Source organism: Tursiops truncatus, chromosome 10 (genome assembly GCF_011762595.2).
Source record: "Tursiops truncatus isolate mTurTru1 chromosome 10, mTurTru1.mat.Y, whole genome shotgun sequence".
NCBI classification, from domain to species: domain Eukaryota; kingdom Metazoa; phylum Chordata; class Mammalia; order Artiodactyla; family Delphinidae; genus Tursiops; species Tursiops truncatus.
Genome location: NC_047043.1, coordinates 77,565,607 through 77,582,344, shown reverse-complemented (window position 1 = coordinate 77,582,344; position 16,738 = coordinate 77,565,607). Strand labels below are relative to the sequence as shown.

The following is a 16,738-nucleotide window of genomic DNA, read 5'->3' as shown; positions in this document are numbered from 1 at the left end:
ATTAAACAGCACCCAGCACTCTTGTCTGTCACTGAAAAAGGGTTACAGAGTTGTTCGTTGTGGGTTCTGTGGCTAAGAATTCTGTAAGCACTCGTGCTTCTGCATCGGGAATTCCTGGTTGCATCGGGGTTACAGCGAGTAAGAATATCTGATACTGGGAATGGCCTTGAAAACTGCCCCAGCCCCCTGGCTCCTGACTGTGAGGCTTTCACTGATGCAAAGTGATGATCGGGCAGAAGTGTGGGACCAGTTGAAAGGGGTTAAGGTTTAAATTCTGGCTCCACCATGACCGTGAACAAATTTCCTAACATTTGAGCCTCAATCTCCCCTCTGTAAAAATAGAAAAATGCCAGTACTATCTCATAGGGTTGTTGTGAGGCTCAGATGAGGAAATTATATTATATATATATGTTTCATATGTATGACCACATATGTAGGTATGGATGTACGTACGTATAGACATGTATATATAAGACTTAGCAGGGCTTCCCTGGTGGCTCCGTGGTTAGGAATATGCCTGCCAGTGCAGGGGACACGGGGGATCCCACATGCTGTGGAGCAACTAAGCCTGTGAGCCACAGCTACTGAGCCTGCGTTCTAGAGCCTGTGAGCCACAACTACCGAGCCCGTGAGCCGCAACTACTGAGCCCACGAGCCACACCTACTGAAGTCCGTGCGCCTAGAGCCCGTGCTCCGCAACAAGAGAAGCCACCGCAATGAGAAGTCCGTGCACCGCAACGAAGAGTAGCCCCCGTTTGCCACAACTAGGGAAAGCCCCTGCACAGCAACAGAGACCCAACACAGCCAAAAATAAATAAGTAAAATAAATAAATTTATTAAAAAAAAAAAATCTTAGCACAGAGACTGGCCCATAGGAAGTGCCCTACATGTGTCAGATATTTGTTTCCAGCAACACGGGGTTCCTGTGCAAGCCTCCAGGCTCTGAGTTCCACACTACGAGAAGCCCATATCTCCAGGTTCCGCAGCCACAGCTCTGACCCTGCTCTGCCTTATAGTGTTCCGTGTCCTGTGGCGTCGGAGTGATGCAGAGATCTGTGCAGTGTCTCACCAACGAGGACCAGCCCAGCCACTTATGCCCTAATGAGCTGAAGCCGGAAGAAAGAAAAACCTGCCACAATATCTATAACTGTAAGTTGGCCCACTGAAGCCGTCCTTCTGGAGCTTGAAGAACAGGTTTCATTGTTGTTGTGCTTGCCTGCCTTTTTCAGAAATATAGAATTTATTGTTAAGAAATTGGCCCCCTTGCAGACAGACATGAGCATGCATAACGTAACTCCTTCCATCGGCGGCCACTGCACATCCTGGAGAATCACAGCCCGTTTTCGCGGTCTGTGTTTTCCAGGCGAGTTGCCCCAGAGCTGCAAGGAAGTAAAAAGGCTGAAAGGTGCCGGTGAAGATGGGGAATATTTCCTGATCGTCACGGGAAAGCTCCTGAAGGTACGCGTCGGAGCTCAGTCGTTATTTCTAGCCTGGTTTCAGAGCCAGCGGCCCTGGCCCTCATGGTCCCGTTTCTGAGCCACCCCTTGCAGGTTATTTCTGGTCTGTCTTTCAGGTCTTCTGTGCAGGGATGCACTCTGACCGCCCCAAGGAGTACATGACACTGGTCCACGGTGACTCTGAGAATTTTTCTGAGGTTTACGGGCACAGGTAGGAGAGCTCAGGCTCAGAAGATCCCGGATGCCTGGAGATCCCTGGAAGGACCTCCCCATCCTTACTGGGATGTTCTCTCTGTAATGTAGGTTGCACAACCCAACCGAATGTCCCTACAACGGGAGCCGACGTGATGACTGTCAGTGTCGGAAAGACTACACGGCGGCTGGGTTTTCCAGCTTCCAGAAGATCAGAATAGACCTGACCACCATGCAGATCATCAGTAAGTTCCATAGGACGTCCTGGGGGATGTGTCCATGGGTCTCTGCATTCAGACAACAAAAACATCCTGCACAGGGGCTGGGCCGAGGCCCGGAGGATGTGAAGAGGAGCTTAGGTTCCAGGGATGACAATCCCAGTCTGAGCTGCCAGAGGGGGGGATTTTGCACCCTTGGATCACTGCTGTCCCCGCAGTGCCTGGGAAGTGCTGAGCACAGGGGCGGTGCTGCATCAGATTTGCGACGAATGAATGAATGGAGGAGACGGAGGCACATGAAAGGGCACCATCGCAGTGGGGTGGTCAGGGCAGCATCCCCCAAAATATGGCATTGAAATTGAGACCTTGAGGCCAAACGGGAGTGAGCCAGGTGGGCAAAGCAAGCACGGTAGCCAAATTGTTTTTTAAGATTTATTTATTATTTATTTATTTTTATTTTATTTTATTTTTTGGCTGCGTCTGGTCTTAGTAGCGGCACATATGCTCTTCGTTGTGGCGCACGGGCTTCTTTCTAGTTGTGGCGTGCAGTTTTTCTCTTCTCTAGTTGTGGCGTACAGGCTCCAGGGCTTGTGGGCTCTGTAGTCTGCAGGACGTGGGCTCTAGTTGAGGCGTGTGAGCTCAGTAGTTGGGCTGTGCGGGCTTAATTGCCCCGCGGCATAGGGGATCTTAGCTCCCTGACCAGGGGTCGAACCTGCGTCCCCTGCATTGGACGGCAGATTCTTTACCACTGGACCACCAGGGAAGTCCTGGTAGCAGAGCTTTCGAAGGGAGAAGAAGTTTTAAGGTAGCAGATGCAAACTCCAAAGCTATGACATTCATGTAGCAACATTCACCCCACCCTGGGCTTCCACTAGCAGTGTACATATGCACACACACACACAAACATGCACATGGGCGTAAAACTAATTTTCTCTGATTGTCGATTTACAGAAGAAAAACAGAGGACAGAATTACCATTTTTTAAACTAGCCCGAGTGTGGACTGATGTCATACTCCAGCCAACACGGCATTTTTGTTAAGGATGTTAATCACAGGAGTGGTTAAAGACAGCTCAAATATCCAAACACGTTCCCTCGAGTAGTGGAGAAACAAATAATGAATAATTAATTTTTCTTCATTAACATGTTCCCATAACCTTGCCTTGCTTTCCTCTGCAGGTAGATTAAATCTGATTTGTCCCAAGATATTTTTAATTGCCTTCAGCCAGACTGATGAGGGCTAAGGGCAGAATCTGCAGTTGCCCACTTACCCAGGGCTTCTGCGTGCTCAGGTGGGCAGGGCTTCTGCCCTTGGAAGTTGGGGGACTCAGCTTTCCCTCCCACGAACCTGCAGAAAGATTAAGGCCTTCTCTTGCTGTTCCTGAAAGGCAAAGCAGAAAGGTTTAAAAAGCTGCCTCTGGTCTCTAGTTCCCACCAGATTTTGTAGGATTCTCAGTGTGCCACGTCCTGATACGCCTTCCCCATTCTCAGAGCTATTCTCGGGAGCCACCAGAGGGTTAAAAACGCGAGCACTGTTTTTATTGGCTTTTTTAAAAAAACTTTTTTAAAAAGTTAGCCCCACACTTAAGAAACTGCCGTTAATACTTTCAAGATGTGAGTTCTAATTGCTCCCCATTCTGGTGGTAATAGTGCCTGGGCCACGGGAGGACAGATGAGCCTCGGGGAATAACTGCTGAGTAGCTGGAAATGCCTTGCTGGCTTATTCCCCGCCCCGTCCTGCAGTCCTGCAGCCTCAGCGGCTGCTTCTACAGGAGATTCACAATCATCCAATTACACTACATTTAGGCGAGGTGATTCACATATTTATTTATATAGGAATCAATTCCAAAGTCATCTTAAGCCCCCCTTTTGGCTTCCATACTATGAAGAGACAGAAAGCGCTGGTAAAACCCAGAGAAGGAAGCTCTCAGACCCACAGATACAGTGAGGGGAGAGCAAGTGTACATCTGGATCCGTTTGCTCACTAATCATACTTTGGTTTGTTTTCTTTTTTCCTCTCCCATTTCCTCTTATGATTTCTCTAACTCTTCTTCCCTTCTGTCTCCTTGTTAATATCCTGGCCCTTCCCTTTCTCTTTCTCATACTCTCACCTCTCTACTCCCTGTAACCCTTTCTCCAAAACCCCACAGCCACTGACTTACAGTTTGCCAGGACACGCGAAGGACATCCCGTCCCTTTTGCCACCGCCGGGGACTGCTACAGCGCCGCCAAGTGCCCTCAGGTACGAGTCGGGAGCTCTCCAGCCCCCACCCAGGGATTCACATACCCCCACCCCCGTGACTGCATCTGGTTCTGCAGATGTAATTAGAACAGCGGCTCTGGAAGGCACTTTGGCCACCTGTATCAAGGGCCTCACAGATGCTCACAGCCCCCAACCCAGTCACTCCGCTACTCAGGGTGTTTCCTAAGGAAATGATCCCAGCCAGGGGCCAAACTTCTGCATTCAGCAAAATGCATCTGTGATCATGGTAAACGTTTAGAAACCAATTAGATATCACATGGCAAGGGCTTGGTTAAACACAGGACGATGTTAAAACAATGAATATTATGCAGTGACATGTGGGTAAATGTTTAATAACTGGCTCTCCAAGGGAAGAGGCCGGGGCGGGGGGGAAAGCAATGCTTTGCAGCATTTGCCCATTTCTGTGGTGTAAATTTTCTGCCTGACTGGTTACAAGGCATCAATATCGTGTCACGAAATGGAGGGTTTGGGGAGAGATGCACACAGTTGTCTCTCAAAAGCCAGTGCAAGTGGGTTCCAACACCCCGACTGTCAGCCATTAAAGATTCTGAATATTGCATGAGACAGAAAAACTGTCCCTCCTGTTTCAGATGTGTAAATGCGCCGTGTTTAGACCAAGACGTGCAGAGTTGTCTCCTGAATTCGCTTTCCCCCAGAGCAGCTGCAGGCAGTCTTACCCGTTCTAGAGTTGCACACGTTTTTGCCCCTTTAGAGGTGTGGCAGGTTTTGACTTGCCTTTCGGAACAGGCTGTGATAATCCTCCTGGACTCATTTTGCAAAGCAGGCATCAGTCTTTGCCAGAAGCTTCTGCGAGGAGAAGGTAGGACAGACATAATGAATTAGGTGGTTCTGGACAGGAGAACGTGGCCCCAGTCTTTCCGTTGATTTACACGAGGTCTTTACAAAGCTGTTGTCAGACTCTGTGACAAGAGTTTGCCACGTCGCTGTGGGCCTTCACGGATTCTAGGAACTGGGACTGGGTGATGTTCAGAATCCCAGGCACTGTCTCCCCAGGGTGCCTTTACACATGGCCACAGAGACCATCCAAAGACAAACACATCTGAATTTTCTTTTAACAACGTGTTTTCTCAGCCCCGAGCTTTAGAAAGTATTGCTAAACATTTTAGAGAAGTGAAAAGGAAGCACTCAGGGGAGAAAGAAAATAAACAAAGGACAGAATGTTAAAAGGGGCCTTTTCTCCATTACCCAGGAATTGAAAACTTTTGAAGTGCGGTTTCTTTAGAGCACTGGAGACTTCAAACACCCCATTCGTATGGGTTGCATTTAACAGCTTATAGATTGGCCAGTCCTGCCTTTTTCAAATGCCTCAGGATTTTCTTGTTTCGATATGTGCATCTTTGGGGAAACTTCAGTAAATGCGAGGTAATTTGCATTCAGTTATTTTAATAACTCAGAGACAAATGAACCGATTGATTTGCTAAATCCTGACACTAAAGCAGTTGCTAAGTGAGAAAACCAAAGCCAGTGAGAGGTTAAGTTGTATTTTTTCCAGCCCATTCTTCAAACCATATCGGATACTTCTAGAATTCACTTCCTCAGAAGTGTACCGAGTACCAGCTATATTGATGAAAGATGGGAGTTTTTCGTATCACTTTTCCAGGGAAAAGTCTGCAGAAAGCATGACTGTGCAAGCTATTTTAGAGCCCTGCTTGTCCTTTGGTCTGTGACTGCAGAGAAATGAAAGCAGAGGGATGCTCTGTTTGACAGTCTGCTTCTTCTTCCTCCGCATCCATTGCTGTTGCTTTGGGGAGGGCCCCAGGAGCTGTCAACTCAAGATGCACCCAGAACGTATTTTGTTATCCTGATCACAGTGGATGCAGCATTGTCGTTACTGATGCTGGTGTTAATAGCGTTCACTGAGTGTTTACTACACTTGAGACAGTGTGCTCAGCCTTGGTAAATCAGCGTAGCATTTAATCATCCACAGCAGCCTATGAGATTGCCCCCTTTTGACCGATGAAGAAACTGAGGTGTAGAGACATCGGGTAACTTACCCAAACCCGCACTAGTGCTCAGTAGAGGCCGGATTTGATCCTAAGTGTGTCTGAGTTCCAACCCATGATGGTAGACACGCCTGGCTGATCCTGTGTCCAGACAAGACTTTTGCAGCATTCACCCTTGTCCAACAGAGAACAGAACCTCTGTTTGTCAGAGGTATTATACATCTTTGGCTAACTTTTCTGGATCATCGAGTGTATGCATGTCTGAATTACCTTTACTCTTTAAAATCAGCAGCAGAGATAGTAGCTAAAGCTCTCATGCCCTTTAGACCCTGAAGATAAGGCCTTTAGGGGTAGAGATATCCCAGACTGGAGCTAGAAAGGACGGTAGGTCTTGACTCCTCTGGTGACACTCAACTTTTAGAGTGCTAATTATCAACTAGGACTCTGGCTGAAAATGCAAATCCCTGAACCTGAAAAGGCCAGGAAGAGAATAAGGACAAAAACTCTTGCTTATCACTCACTCTGAAAGGGCAGATCTAGCTAGCAAGTAGTCTGCTTGGCTACGTGCTCAGACACTGGACACCCAGATCAGCCAGGGGCATCCTCAGGCTAGAAGCCTGGACCTTCTAAGGACTTTGACGTCAAAGCAGATCAAGTCTGCCTTCTGCAATGCAGGCAGAACAGGCAGTCTTTGTGGGAAACAGGATAGGGAAGGAGAGATAAGGGCATCCTTGGCAGCAACGAGGTCTGGGCATTTGTGATTGGTGTGGACGCCCTCCTCAGGGCAGGAATGATAGTAAGATAAGAACATGGCCGGGTGGGCTAACACAGCATGTAGAAGCCCGTGTCTGAGGAGGCTGGGCAAGGAGGCTGAGCCTCCGGTGTAGCCACGGTCATGGATACCTGCGTACTGAAGCCACTCAGCATAACAACCACTAGCATCTGTGTAGTACTGTCATAAAACACGTTCCAAAAAATATTTTTAAAATTTCACCTGCTCTCTGCCAGGTAATAAGCTAGGTATGTTATACCTTCTACTCTTATTCACAGGTTATGTCTTATTAACCCATTTTACAGATGGGCTCAGGAGAGGTAAGCCTGAGGTCACACTAAAGGTAGAAGAGTCAGGATTCTAGGATAATTTCATCCCCCAGACCACAGCACGATTGATGTTTTGGGCTGGATAATTCTCTGTTGTGTGAGATCATGCTGTGCATTGTAGGATATTTAGCAGTATCTCTGGGCCTGTCTGCACTAGCTGCTAGTGGCATACACACACTAGCTGTGACGTAACAACCAAAAATGTCTCCAGAGACTGCCAGATTTCTCCTGGGAGCAAAGTTGCCCTCTGATAAGATCCACTGACTTAGACCAAACTAAATCCTCCCATCACCTCTGTGAATAGGAATCCTGTTTGTCCCCAGGGTACAGATGTGGAATTTCAGGCTCCTAAAGAGTTCATAAACTCTGTTTAGCAAGTATTTATGGAACCGACATGGAGAGGAAACCTCCAAGTTGCACCTAATCCCGGAAGTCTTCGTGGAAGAGCTAGGATGTAATATTTAGTTAAGACTGTAAATATCAAGTACCTAGTCACATGTTACAAACCATAACTGATATAAATAAAGCAATAGCAAGTCCCCCCCCTCAATAAGCTCACCGTTATATTAGAGAGAGAAAACTAACCCTTACAAAACAATTAGAAAATGCAGGGCTGGTATCAATATTTTTGAGTATCTACTAGGTACCAGGCGTTCACTCCACGGCTAATTTCATTTAGTCCCTCACTACACTACTCTGAAGGAGGCACTCGTATTACCTTCCATTTTACAGATGGACAAACTGAGGTTCTTACAGGGTAATAATATGTTCAGGTGAAAAAGCTGAATTTACGCTTAGCTCTGATTGGATGTGAGTCTCCACCTTGATGCTCTCCTTGATTTATTAAAGACCGTTTTGACGAAGAACCGGATGGTAAGGCTCAGAGAGGAAGCCTTCACCCACGTCTGCAGAGAAAGAACATTTTTAACTCCGAAACTGTTCATGGTGGAGTAGGAAACCTCAAGAATCTATTTTAGATGCCTTTGTGGAGTCATTTTTGCGAGAGAAAGACACAGAGACAAGTGGAGAAAGCAAGAGAGATTCTCTGCTGCAGCGTCTCCTTGGAAATAAAAAGGCAAACACCCGAGGCCACGTTTGGAAAGGAATCCCAGAGCGGGGCTGGGAGGTCTAGGTTCCCTGGGCCTGGTGGCGGTGGCGGGTCCCCTGCGGTCCAGAGCAGGCCGCGCGCGCCCTCTGCTGGCAACTCCAGAGAACGCGCCTCTGCTTTGAAGTCCCGCCCCGCTGTGCTTAGGACTCGGCGTGCTCAGCGCCGCGGGGAGCTGAAACCCAAGGAAGCTTTGGCAGCGAGATCTTGTTAGAAAAATTACACTGTGGCATTTTGTTCCTGAAGGAATCTGATAATTGTAAGCAACATCAGGATTGCTGAGTTAGGGACGCAGAATAGCGGTAGTTGAGAGCGAGGACTTTGAAGTCAGGAAAATGTGAGTTGGGTTCTCAGTGTCTCCTGGAGAAGTTAATCACCTGCGCCGGGCCTCGCTGTCCCCCTCTGTAAAGAAAATCCCCTTCTGAGAGCTCTTGCGAGGATGGATGAGATGATGCATGTAAAGTGCCTCGTTCACAACTCCACTCTCCCCCCGCCCAAAAGAACCCTCAATTATTAGTAGCTATCATAATTAATTAATATCTTTCTCCAAGTTCCCTTTTATTGTGTGGCCTTTGCTTGGGAAGTCACGTGGACTAAAAATCTTTCTCGTTGGCCATTTATTCCAGGGTCGTTTTAGCATCAACCTTTACGGAACCGGCCTGTCTCTAACTGAATCTGCCAGATGGATCTCCCAAGGGAATTATGCCGTCTCTGACATTAAGAAGTCGCCGGTAAGGTTACTAATGGGTTGGGGGCTGGGTTTTGTTTTCTCTTCCTTCCTCCCTCCCTGTGAGGCGGCGGTGCTAAAAGTAACGGGTGTGCTTTCCCACTTCCTCAAACCATTTTACAACGTGTCAGCAAGAAAATTTAGGACATAAATCGAAGGTTGAAGCGTGTACAGGTGCGTGGAGCAGAGAGTCTTGCTTCCCTTCTGGTGAATTCTTCCTGGAGATGTGAACCTGTGAACCATTGGAGCAATTAGGAGGATGCCTAACTAGGAAGCTGAAAGTAGCCAGCAGCCTCTAAGGGAGTGTGTGGCTCAGACACCTTGCAGTTAATTAGCCAACATGCAATTCACCTACATGAGCTTAGGGACAGTGATGTCAGTCTGTTTTAGAAGAATTGAAATACAAACAGGGCTGGAAGAAGGGGTAGTTCATGAGGAGGGTTTCTGGAGAATTAAGAGAAACACAGGCTCTCCAAGTCAGCTTTTCAGGCTCTAAAGTCTGCTGCTCAAGGTGGGATCGATCCCCCCCAGAGCACCCACATTGCCTGGGAGCTTGTTGACAACGCAGTTTCTGGGGCCCCAGAGCTTCTGAGCAGGACCTGTAGCTGAACAAGGCCCCAGATGGCTCCTGAGCTCAGTACAGCTTGCGACGCTCTGATCTGCGTACTGTTTCTCAGCGTGGGTGTATATAAGAATCACTTGGGAAGGTTTAAAATGCATGTGCCCGGGCCCTACCCAGAGTCACTGAAGGGGAATCTCTGGGGAATTTGAAATTCCCCAGGTGACTCTAATGCATAAGCGGGGGCAGAAAGCACTGCCCTTTGCAGCCTAGAAGTTGCCATGATGTGGGGAAGGAGCCTGACCTGCAGGCAAATGTAAAACTTACGGGGTGTGGCCTGTGGCCCCAGTCCTGCCTCAGCTGTGAGCTCTGCCTCCCGGTCTCAGGTAAGTGAGTAAGGGAGGAAAAAGAAGAGGACTGGAAAGTGTGGTGTTATTCCAAGGTGAGGTTGCCAGACAAAATATAGGATGCCCCGTTAAATCTGAATTTCACATAAACAAGCAAGATTTTTTTTTTTTACTTTAATCATGTCTGAAACATTGCATGGGACATACTTATTCTAAAAAAACAGTATGTGTTGTTTATCTGAAATTCACATCTGACTGGGTGTCTGGTATTTTTATTTTCTAAACCCTATCAAAATCGGAACATAAGGAAACAGCTCAGTCAAGCTGCTTCCACCAAGGAGGGGAAGGAACATCAATTATGATGTCCGGGGGAAATCTCAGAGGTTCCTGATCCCTTCTTTTAGCTTCCAGTGTTAAATTTGTGTCTTTGGGGGAAAAAAAACAAACAGACAAATCTCTCTCACTCCCTCTTTTCTCTATCTAAGCCAATCAGCTCCTTCAAATCTGATTAACTAAATGACCATATCGCTTGCTTATAAATTAATCATTAAAATTTTTTTCTCGTACTGAAAGGAATAAAGAGAGCTGAGAGACAACACACGTGCTTTAGGATGTGTGCTTTACACTCCTGAAATTAAGTTCTTCCCTGCTCCTACTATGTATTATGTTTCAGTGACTGAGAGAAACAAACAAAAAAATTAATTGACCGAAACGTGGTCAGACTTAAAGCATGACTGTATAGAAAGCCATCTGTGTAAACTGTAATCTAAGTTTCAATTCTGTTTGTTAGTGTCATTATTGCAGTTTTCATCCAGAACCTAACAATATAATTATAGCCGGGAGCGCCACCTTGTGGATACAAAGATTACTGCCCTGCCAAGACGGGCTGGCTGTTTCCCCAGCTTTGGGGGGATTACGCCTGTGTTGAAGGGAATTGGTTTCATAATTGCCTGTCAGCACTTTTTTTTTTTTTAAATCTTGGTGTTCCATGACAGCTCAGAGAGCCTGAGCTCAAAATTAATCTCAAGGGTCTGTCGAACACTCCTTATGAATCCCCAGGAGCCAGCACTGAGCAATCTCTAGCTCCTAGCAGCCCCGAGAAATGATGCTTCGTGTGCCTGACCTGCTATGCGGTCCACAGAGCAGCATCCCCTAGGGATACTCCAGGAAAATAGGCTCCCGCAGGCAAAGACACTTGGGAAAATTGTATATTTTTTTTCCTTCTTGAAGAGTCGCAGTAAGCATGTGTGTATTTTAGGGTGGAATAAAGTGTACAGGAGGGAAACCTGTGTGGTTTTATTCAAACCAGCATTTCCCTAAATCATTCGTTCTCAAACTTGGGCCAGGACTTGCTAAAACACAGCCAGCCTGGGGAGGGGCCTGAAATGTACACTTTCAACAGTTTTCCAGGTGATGCCGATGCCCTGGTCTGGGATCACATTTTAGGAATCACTGACCTAAGTTAAACCAACCGCAGAGCCTTCTTTTCAAAGTTATACCTTTTAATTTCCCTGAATTACCAGTGGTCCATGGAACACACTCTAGAAAACTGTGTAATGTCCTGCTCCCACCATGACTGAGCACCGTCTTGCTTCTGAGGGACCGAGGCTGGTGTCCTCTACGGCACGCAGATCCTGGCCAGTCCTAAGCCCTTCTCCAAATAGCCCTGATTTGATTCACCCGGCACATCATCACTCTCACTTCCCTTCACTTTTCTGCTGGGAGCTACAGAGAGAAAAACACAACGAAACCCTCCCATTTTCCAAACCTGCTTGGCGATAAAATGTTTTCCCCAGGCGAAACTAAAGGAAAACTCTAGTCATTCAGGGTAGAACTGAATTACCAGAACCACGTGCAGGGCAGGAACGTGGTCTCACCAGCAGGAACAAATCTGGTAAAAACAAGACCCAGTGTCAAGGTTCATTCTTGACTGCCTGTGTGTGTATAAGAATAATGATTTTTGCTATTGAAACAGCCCCTATGTATTGGGCAGTGTATATGCATTCAATCCCGTTCCTCCAGCTTTCTCATCAGATTCTTGGAAGGGTACTGAAATCAAAGCCTACAGAGGCTGCAGTGTACAGAGGTTAAGCCCCAGACCCTTAAGTCAGATCACTGGATGTGCTGTTACTAGCCTTGCCACCTTGGGCAAGTTATTTAACTTCTCAGGGGTCTCCGTTTCTTCACGCATAAAATGAGGACCTTGGTGGTCCTTACCCAGTTGGGTTCTTGCGGAGCATAAATGAAATAGGGAGATAAAGCTGTTTACATGTCACTGGGCAGGCAGCAGGGGCACAGTAAGTATTAGCTGTTAATGTTACAACATTTTCATAGGCCTGAGGCTTGCCTTAAGGTTGCAGGATTGGTCAAGGTGATGAAGGAAGCAGGCTTGCTAGCAATGGAAGGACAAGGGACTGCAGCCTGAGCAGAGGCTGAGCCTGGACCTGGCTGGCCCCCACTGCACCACGTGGATTTTTGTCTATGTGGGCCCTGCCTCACCTGGGAGTAAGGCATGTGGGACGCCCCCTGGACCCAGGGATGGACCTCTAGACAGATGCTTCAGCTGTACCGGCTCGACTTAGGGATACCGAGTTTCTACTCTGCTTGTGTGTGAGGGGCAGCCAGACAGAAAGGGGGGCTTGGCCCGGCTGTGAGATTGGAGAGCACAGGTTGGCGTTCTGAGCTCCTTTGCCAGTGATATTCTGTGCATCCTCAACTCATGAATGTGCTCAGGATGTGAAAGGGTCCTCAGGCCCCATCCGGACGATCCCCCCACCCCCAGAGAGATGCCCCTTCTCAGAGCTGTTGTCTGGCCTTCTGTCCAGGAGGAAGTTCCGGAATGGCCTTCAGAGCCAGGCACAGTGAAGGGAGGTTCATTTAGGCAGGATGGGAGAGGTACCCTCAGGGCTCTGTGCTGCTTCGGGTACCTGGGGGATGGGCAGGGTCCACAGAGGGCTGGGGACCTGTGTTTCTGAGGTACCTGGCCTTGGGGCCCAACAGTCATTCCTTATTCTAGGGGAAGAGCTATAAATGGAAGAATTGCTTTGAAATTAAAAATTAATGAAAGTTGCATGACCGTGGGGGAGATGGACTCAGTTCCTGTCTTTTAATCTTTTAGTTCATTTGCAACCGGTGGAGTTAAGGTCACGTGATAAATACCTGTGTGTGTGCACGCACATAGCAAGCATAGTATCAGTCCTCATTTATCTACCATAAGCTGCCTCCTAACCCACAATTCATTTGTGAAAACCCAATTATCCACCAAGTATGAAAATCATATTACAGACAAGTAGAGTGAAACTACCTTTTATAGATGTGTACATTTTATTCTGTACAAACCGATAGAAGATTAGATGTTTATACATATATTCATATATATAAGTGTGGTTTGGACTATAGTCGGGAAAAAAAAAACAAATACTGTGTTTTATGGGCAGTTTCATCCCCAGCATCCTCCAAAGAAATGCAGATAAGCACATTTCAATCACAGATGTGTTGGCTTTGCTAAATTACATGAGTCAACCTACCTTGGTCACATTGACTGCAAAAAGCAGAGAAAGGAGTGAAAAGTATGAACTGTAAACTATTCAGCTTTTCTCTAGTTGCGGCGAGCAGGGGCTACTCTTCATTGCGGTGCGCGGGCTTCTCATTGCGGTGGCTTCTCTTGTTGTGGAGCACGGACTTTAGGCACGCAGGCTTCAGTAGCTGTGGCACGCGGGCTCAGTAGTTGTGGTGCATGGGCTTAGTTGCTACGCGGCATGTGGGACCTTCCCGGGCCAGGGCTCGAACCCGTGTCCCCTGCATTGGCAGGCAGATTCTTAGCCACTGTGCCACCGGGGAAGCCCTATAAACTGTTCTTAATGGAACAGAGGTCATTCATTTTAATTATATGTAATAGCTCAAACTCTACTAACAAAATATTTATAGAAAAGAGATTTCTAGAGGGCTTGCTTTAATGAAGAAATAAAAATGCTTTCCAATTAGTGTTTCATTGTATGGGAGCGGGTGCTTCAAAAGTGCTGGAAAACATACCATTTTTCTCTGAAATAGGCACTGTTTCCATGACAATCATGTATTTGCTATTCATTTTCTCGGTATATTTTTTTTATTCTGTAATAGAAGTAAGTTTTAGTTCAGGCTTTACCTAAATCAAATTGAGTCCTAGTTAATGCAGTAACATGAACATTGCAGAGCTAGTATCAGCGATTTTGTCCTTACTCAGGCTGCTCCTCACCTCCATGAACAGGCTATGATGGTAATCCACACATAAAAAACACCTTTATGACAATGATCGCTAATACTTACAGAGTACTACATTAGGCCAACTGCTATGCTGAGCACTTTGTATGCTTCCTTTCATTTGCAGCAAACCTATAAGGGGAGACTCATATTATCCCCATTTTACAGATGCACCAGGAAACGGAGGTTTAAAGAGGGGTTTTTTTGTTGTTTTTTTGCGGTACGCGGGCCTCTCACCGTTGTGGCCTCCCCCGTTGCGGAGCACAGACTCCGGACGCGCAGGCTCAGCGGCCATGGCTCACAAGCCCAGCCTCTCCGCGGCATGTGGGATCTTCCCGGACCGGGGTACGAACCCGCGTCCCCTGCATCGACAGGCAGACTGTCAACCACTGCGCCACCAGGGAAGCCCTAAAGAGGTTATTAAAGACATGATACAAGCCTGAGGCAATCTGATCTCTGCTGCCAGAGCAGGAAGAGTTTGGGTAAAAAATAAGCTTTGATGAGACAAAAGACATTCCTACTATGTCAGCATCCTTAGGGCCACCAGACGTACACTTCAGCTTAGGGAAAAAGTTCCTGGCTAGAAAACCAGTTGTTCTGGCATCAAATCTAGTTGGTAATATCAGACTAGCTCCAGAACTAACAGGGGTCCCTAAAACCAAGACCAAGTAGGGTGATGGAAATCGATCTCCCAACTTAACCTCACTCATAATCAAAAACATGCACATTTTTAAAAGAGTAGAACTATTTTTTCTGTTTGGTTTTTTTTTCTGCAAACTGGGAAAGTTTCTTCTTTTTCCTTTTTCTTTTTTTTTTAAGTGAGAGTATCCATTGTTTTCAAGAGACTTTCATAGTTTGACCATATGAATCAAATACAGCCCAAAGATATCCTGAAATGCATGCACAAGTATGGTTCACACCACTGTTAGTCCCAGTAGAGGAAAATGTAAAACACCTTAGATGCCAGACCTTGTTCAGCAGTCAGGGGTAGGGGGTGGCTCACATGACATGGTAATTTTCAGACTGGGGTATATGGTGCCACAGTGAAGCAAGGAGCTTTTCATACCACGGGGGAGCATTGAGGGGACTGATTAGCAGGGCCATCTGAATTGCAGTTCACCAAGAAGGGTGTACCTGTTCAGCCTTCTTCTTTCACTCATTCACCAGATGTGTATTAGAACCGTCATGAGCCACACACAGCTAGCTTCTGGAAACCCTCGGATTTTAACGAGGCACCAGCCTTGCCATCATGGGGCTTACATTCTAGGGGGAAGACAGACATAAAGAGAGAACTACCCCATGTTATAGGGTGCTGTGCAGCAGGTAACTGCGTCAGAAAGGTTTCTCAGGGGAAGTGGCCTCTGGGCTGGGTTCTGAAGAATATACTGGGCAAAAGTTGGGTGGTCCAGTGCACACAGAGAGGGCGAGGGAAGAGCGTTCCAGTGAGAGGAGTAGCATGTGCAAAGGCCCTGTGTTATAAGAGGCGTGTTAGAAGAACAACCCAAAGAAATGCGGAGGAGCGGGAGTAGAGAGAAAAGATGGGACAAGACAAATCCAGACAGGCAGGCAGGGTCAGCCCGTACAAGGTTGGAGACCAGGGTTCAGCAACCTTTTTCTGTAAAGGACCAGCTAGTAAATATTTTAGACTTTGCCAGCCAATATGCTGGCATACATATTGATATTATATATGTATTTATACGACAAGAGCAAGAACAAATTGACATAAAAATTTTAGTGATTCAATTCAAAGTGTAATAATAATTGAGTATAAATTTTTGTTATCCAGATCTACCAAGGAAAAGTATGAAATATTGAGAGAGGACAACATTTTGCTTAATTAGTGTTCTCTGCTGTCAAAATTGATTCTAAATGTTTATTTGTTAATGCGGATCTGAAATGAGATCTTCTGTACTTCATCTTTATAAATGTCATTTTGCAGGGATAGGTATTGCCAAATACTAATATTGTCCACAACCATATCATTTTAATTGACCATATTCATGCCTTGGCAGGTGTTGGTAGAATTCTATTAGATTTTTCACTTGATATCTGCCTTTCAGCGTGTCATTACATTACAGATGAATCACTTGTAATTGAAGGTGAGATGGAAGCCCCTCAATTACCTCATTAGATGGATTTTGAAATATGAAAATTTCCTTTGCGCTTACGTCCAAGTCCAAAGATACTGCTGGAACTGTATTTCATGCTCAGAAAATACATCCACTATAAATGTACGTGGAATAGCGATAAAGCTTCTTGTTTTAACATTTGACAGAGTGGGAAGTGTGCAACCTGCCTTAATGTGATTTATGATTCAAACAATGTTAGTTATTGAAATGACTTTACCACAGTATAACTTTTGCCTATAAGTGCAGTTTTTGCCTTGTAATTTTAGCTCCCATTCATTAAGAAACATTATCAAGTCAGTAGCAAAAGATAATGTCCAAAGCCATTAAGTGTTCAATGACAGTGATTGAGAACAGTTCTTCTTGTTCAGAACATTTTTAATCCCACCCCTGAGCTCAAAATCACAGTAAAACTACCACTGCTGAGTCATCAATCTGCTG

General features: G+C 46.3%; 1 protein-coding gene across 18 annotated transcripts in view; it reads left to right on the top strand.

Annotated features, from left to right (window-relative positions):
• ADAMTS9 (ADAM metallopeptidase with thrombospondin type 1 motif 9) overlaps positions 1 to 16,738 on the top strand; it is a 232,660-nt gene that overhangs the window by 148,224 nt on the left and 67,698 nt on the right. For all 18 annotated transcript variants that reach the window (XR_012334666.1, XR_012334665.1, XR_012334680.1 and 15 more), the window contains 6 exons: positions 1,017 to 1,149; positions 1,364 to 1,458; positions 1,574 to 1,668; positions 1,761 to 1,894; positions 4,017 to 4,108; positions 8,926 to 9,030. Coding sequence is in view for 1 of the 18 variants with exons in the window: in XM_073811332.1 (XP_073667433.1) it covers positions 1,017 to 1,149; positions 1,364 to 1,458; positions 1,574 to 1,668; positions 1,761 to 1,894; positions 4,017 to 4,108; positions 8,926 to 9,030 (654 nt within the window). In the remaining 17 variants the exon portion in view is untranslated. The remainder of the gene's footprint in view (positions 1 to 1,016; positions 1,150 to 1,363; positions 1,459 to 1,573; positions 1,669 to 1,760; positions 1,895 to 4,016; positions 4,109 to 8,925; positions 9,031 to 16,738) is intronic.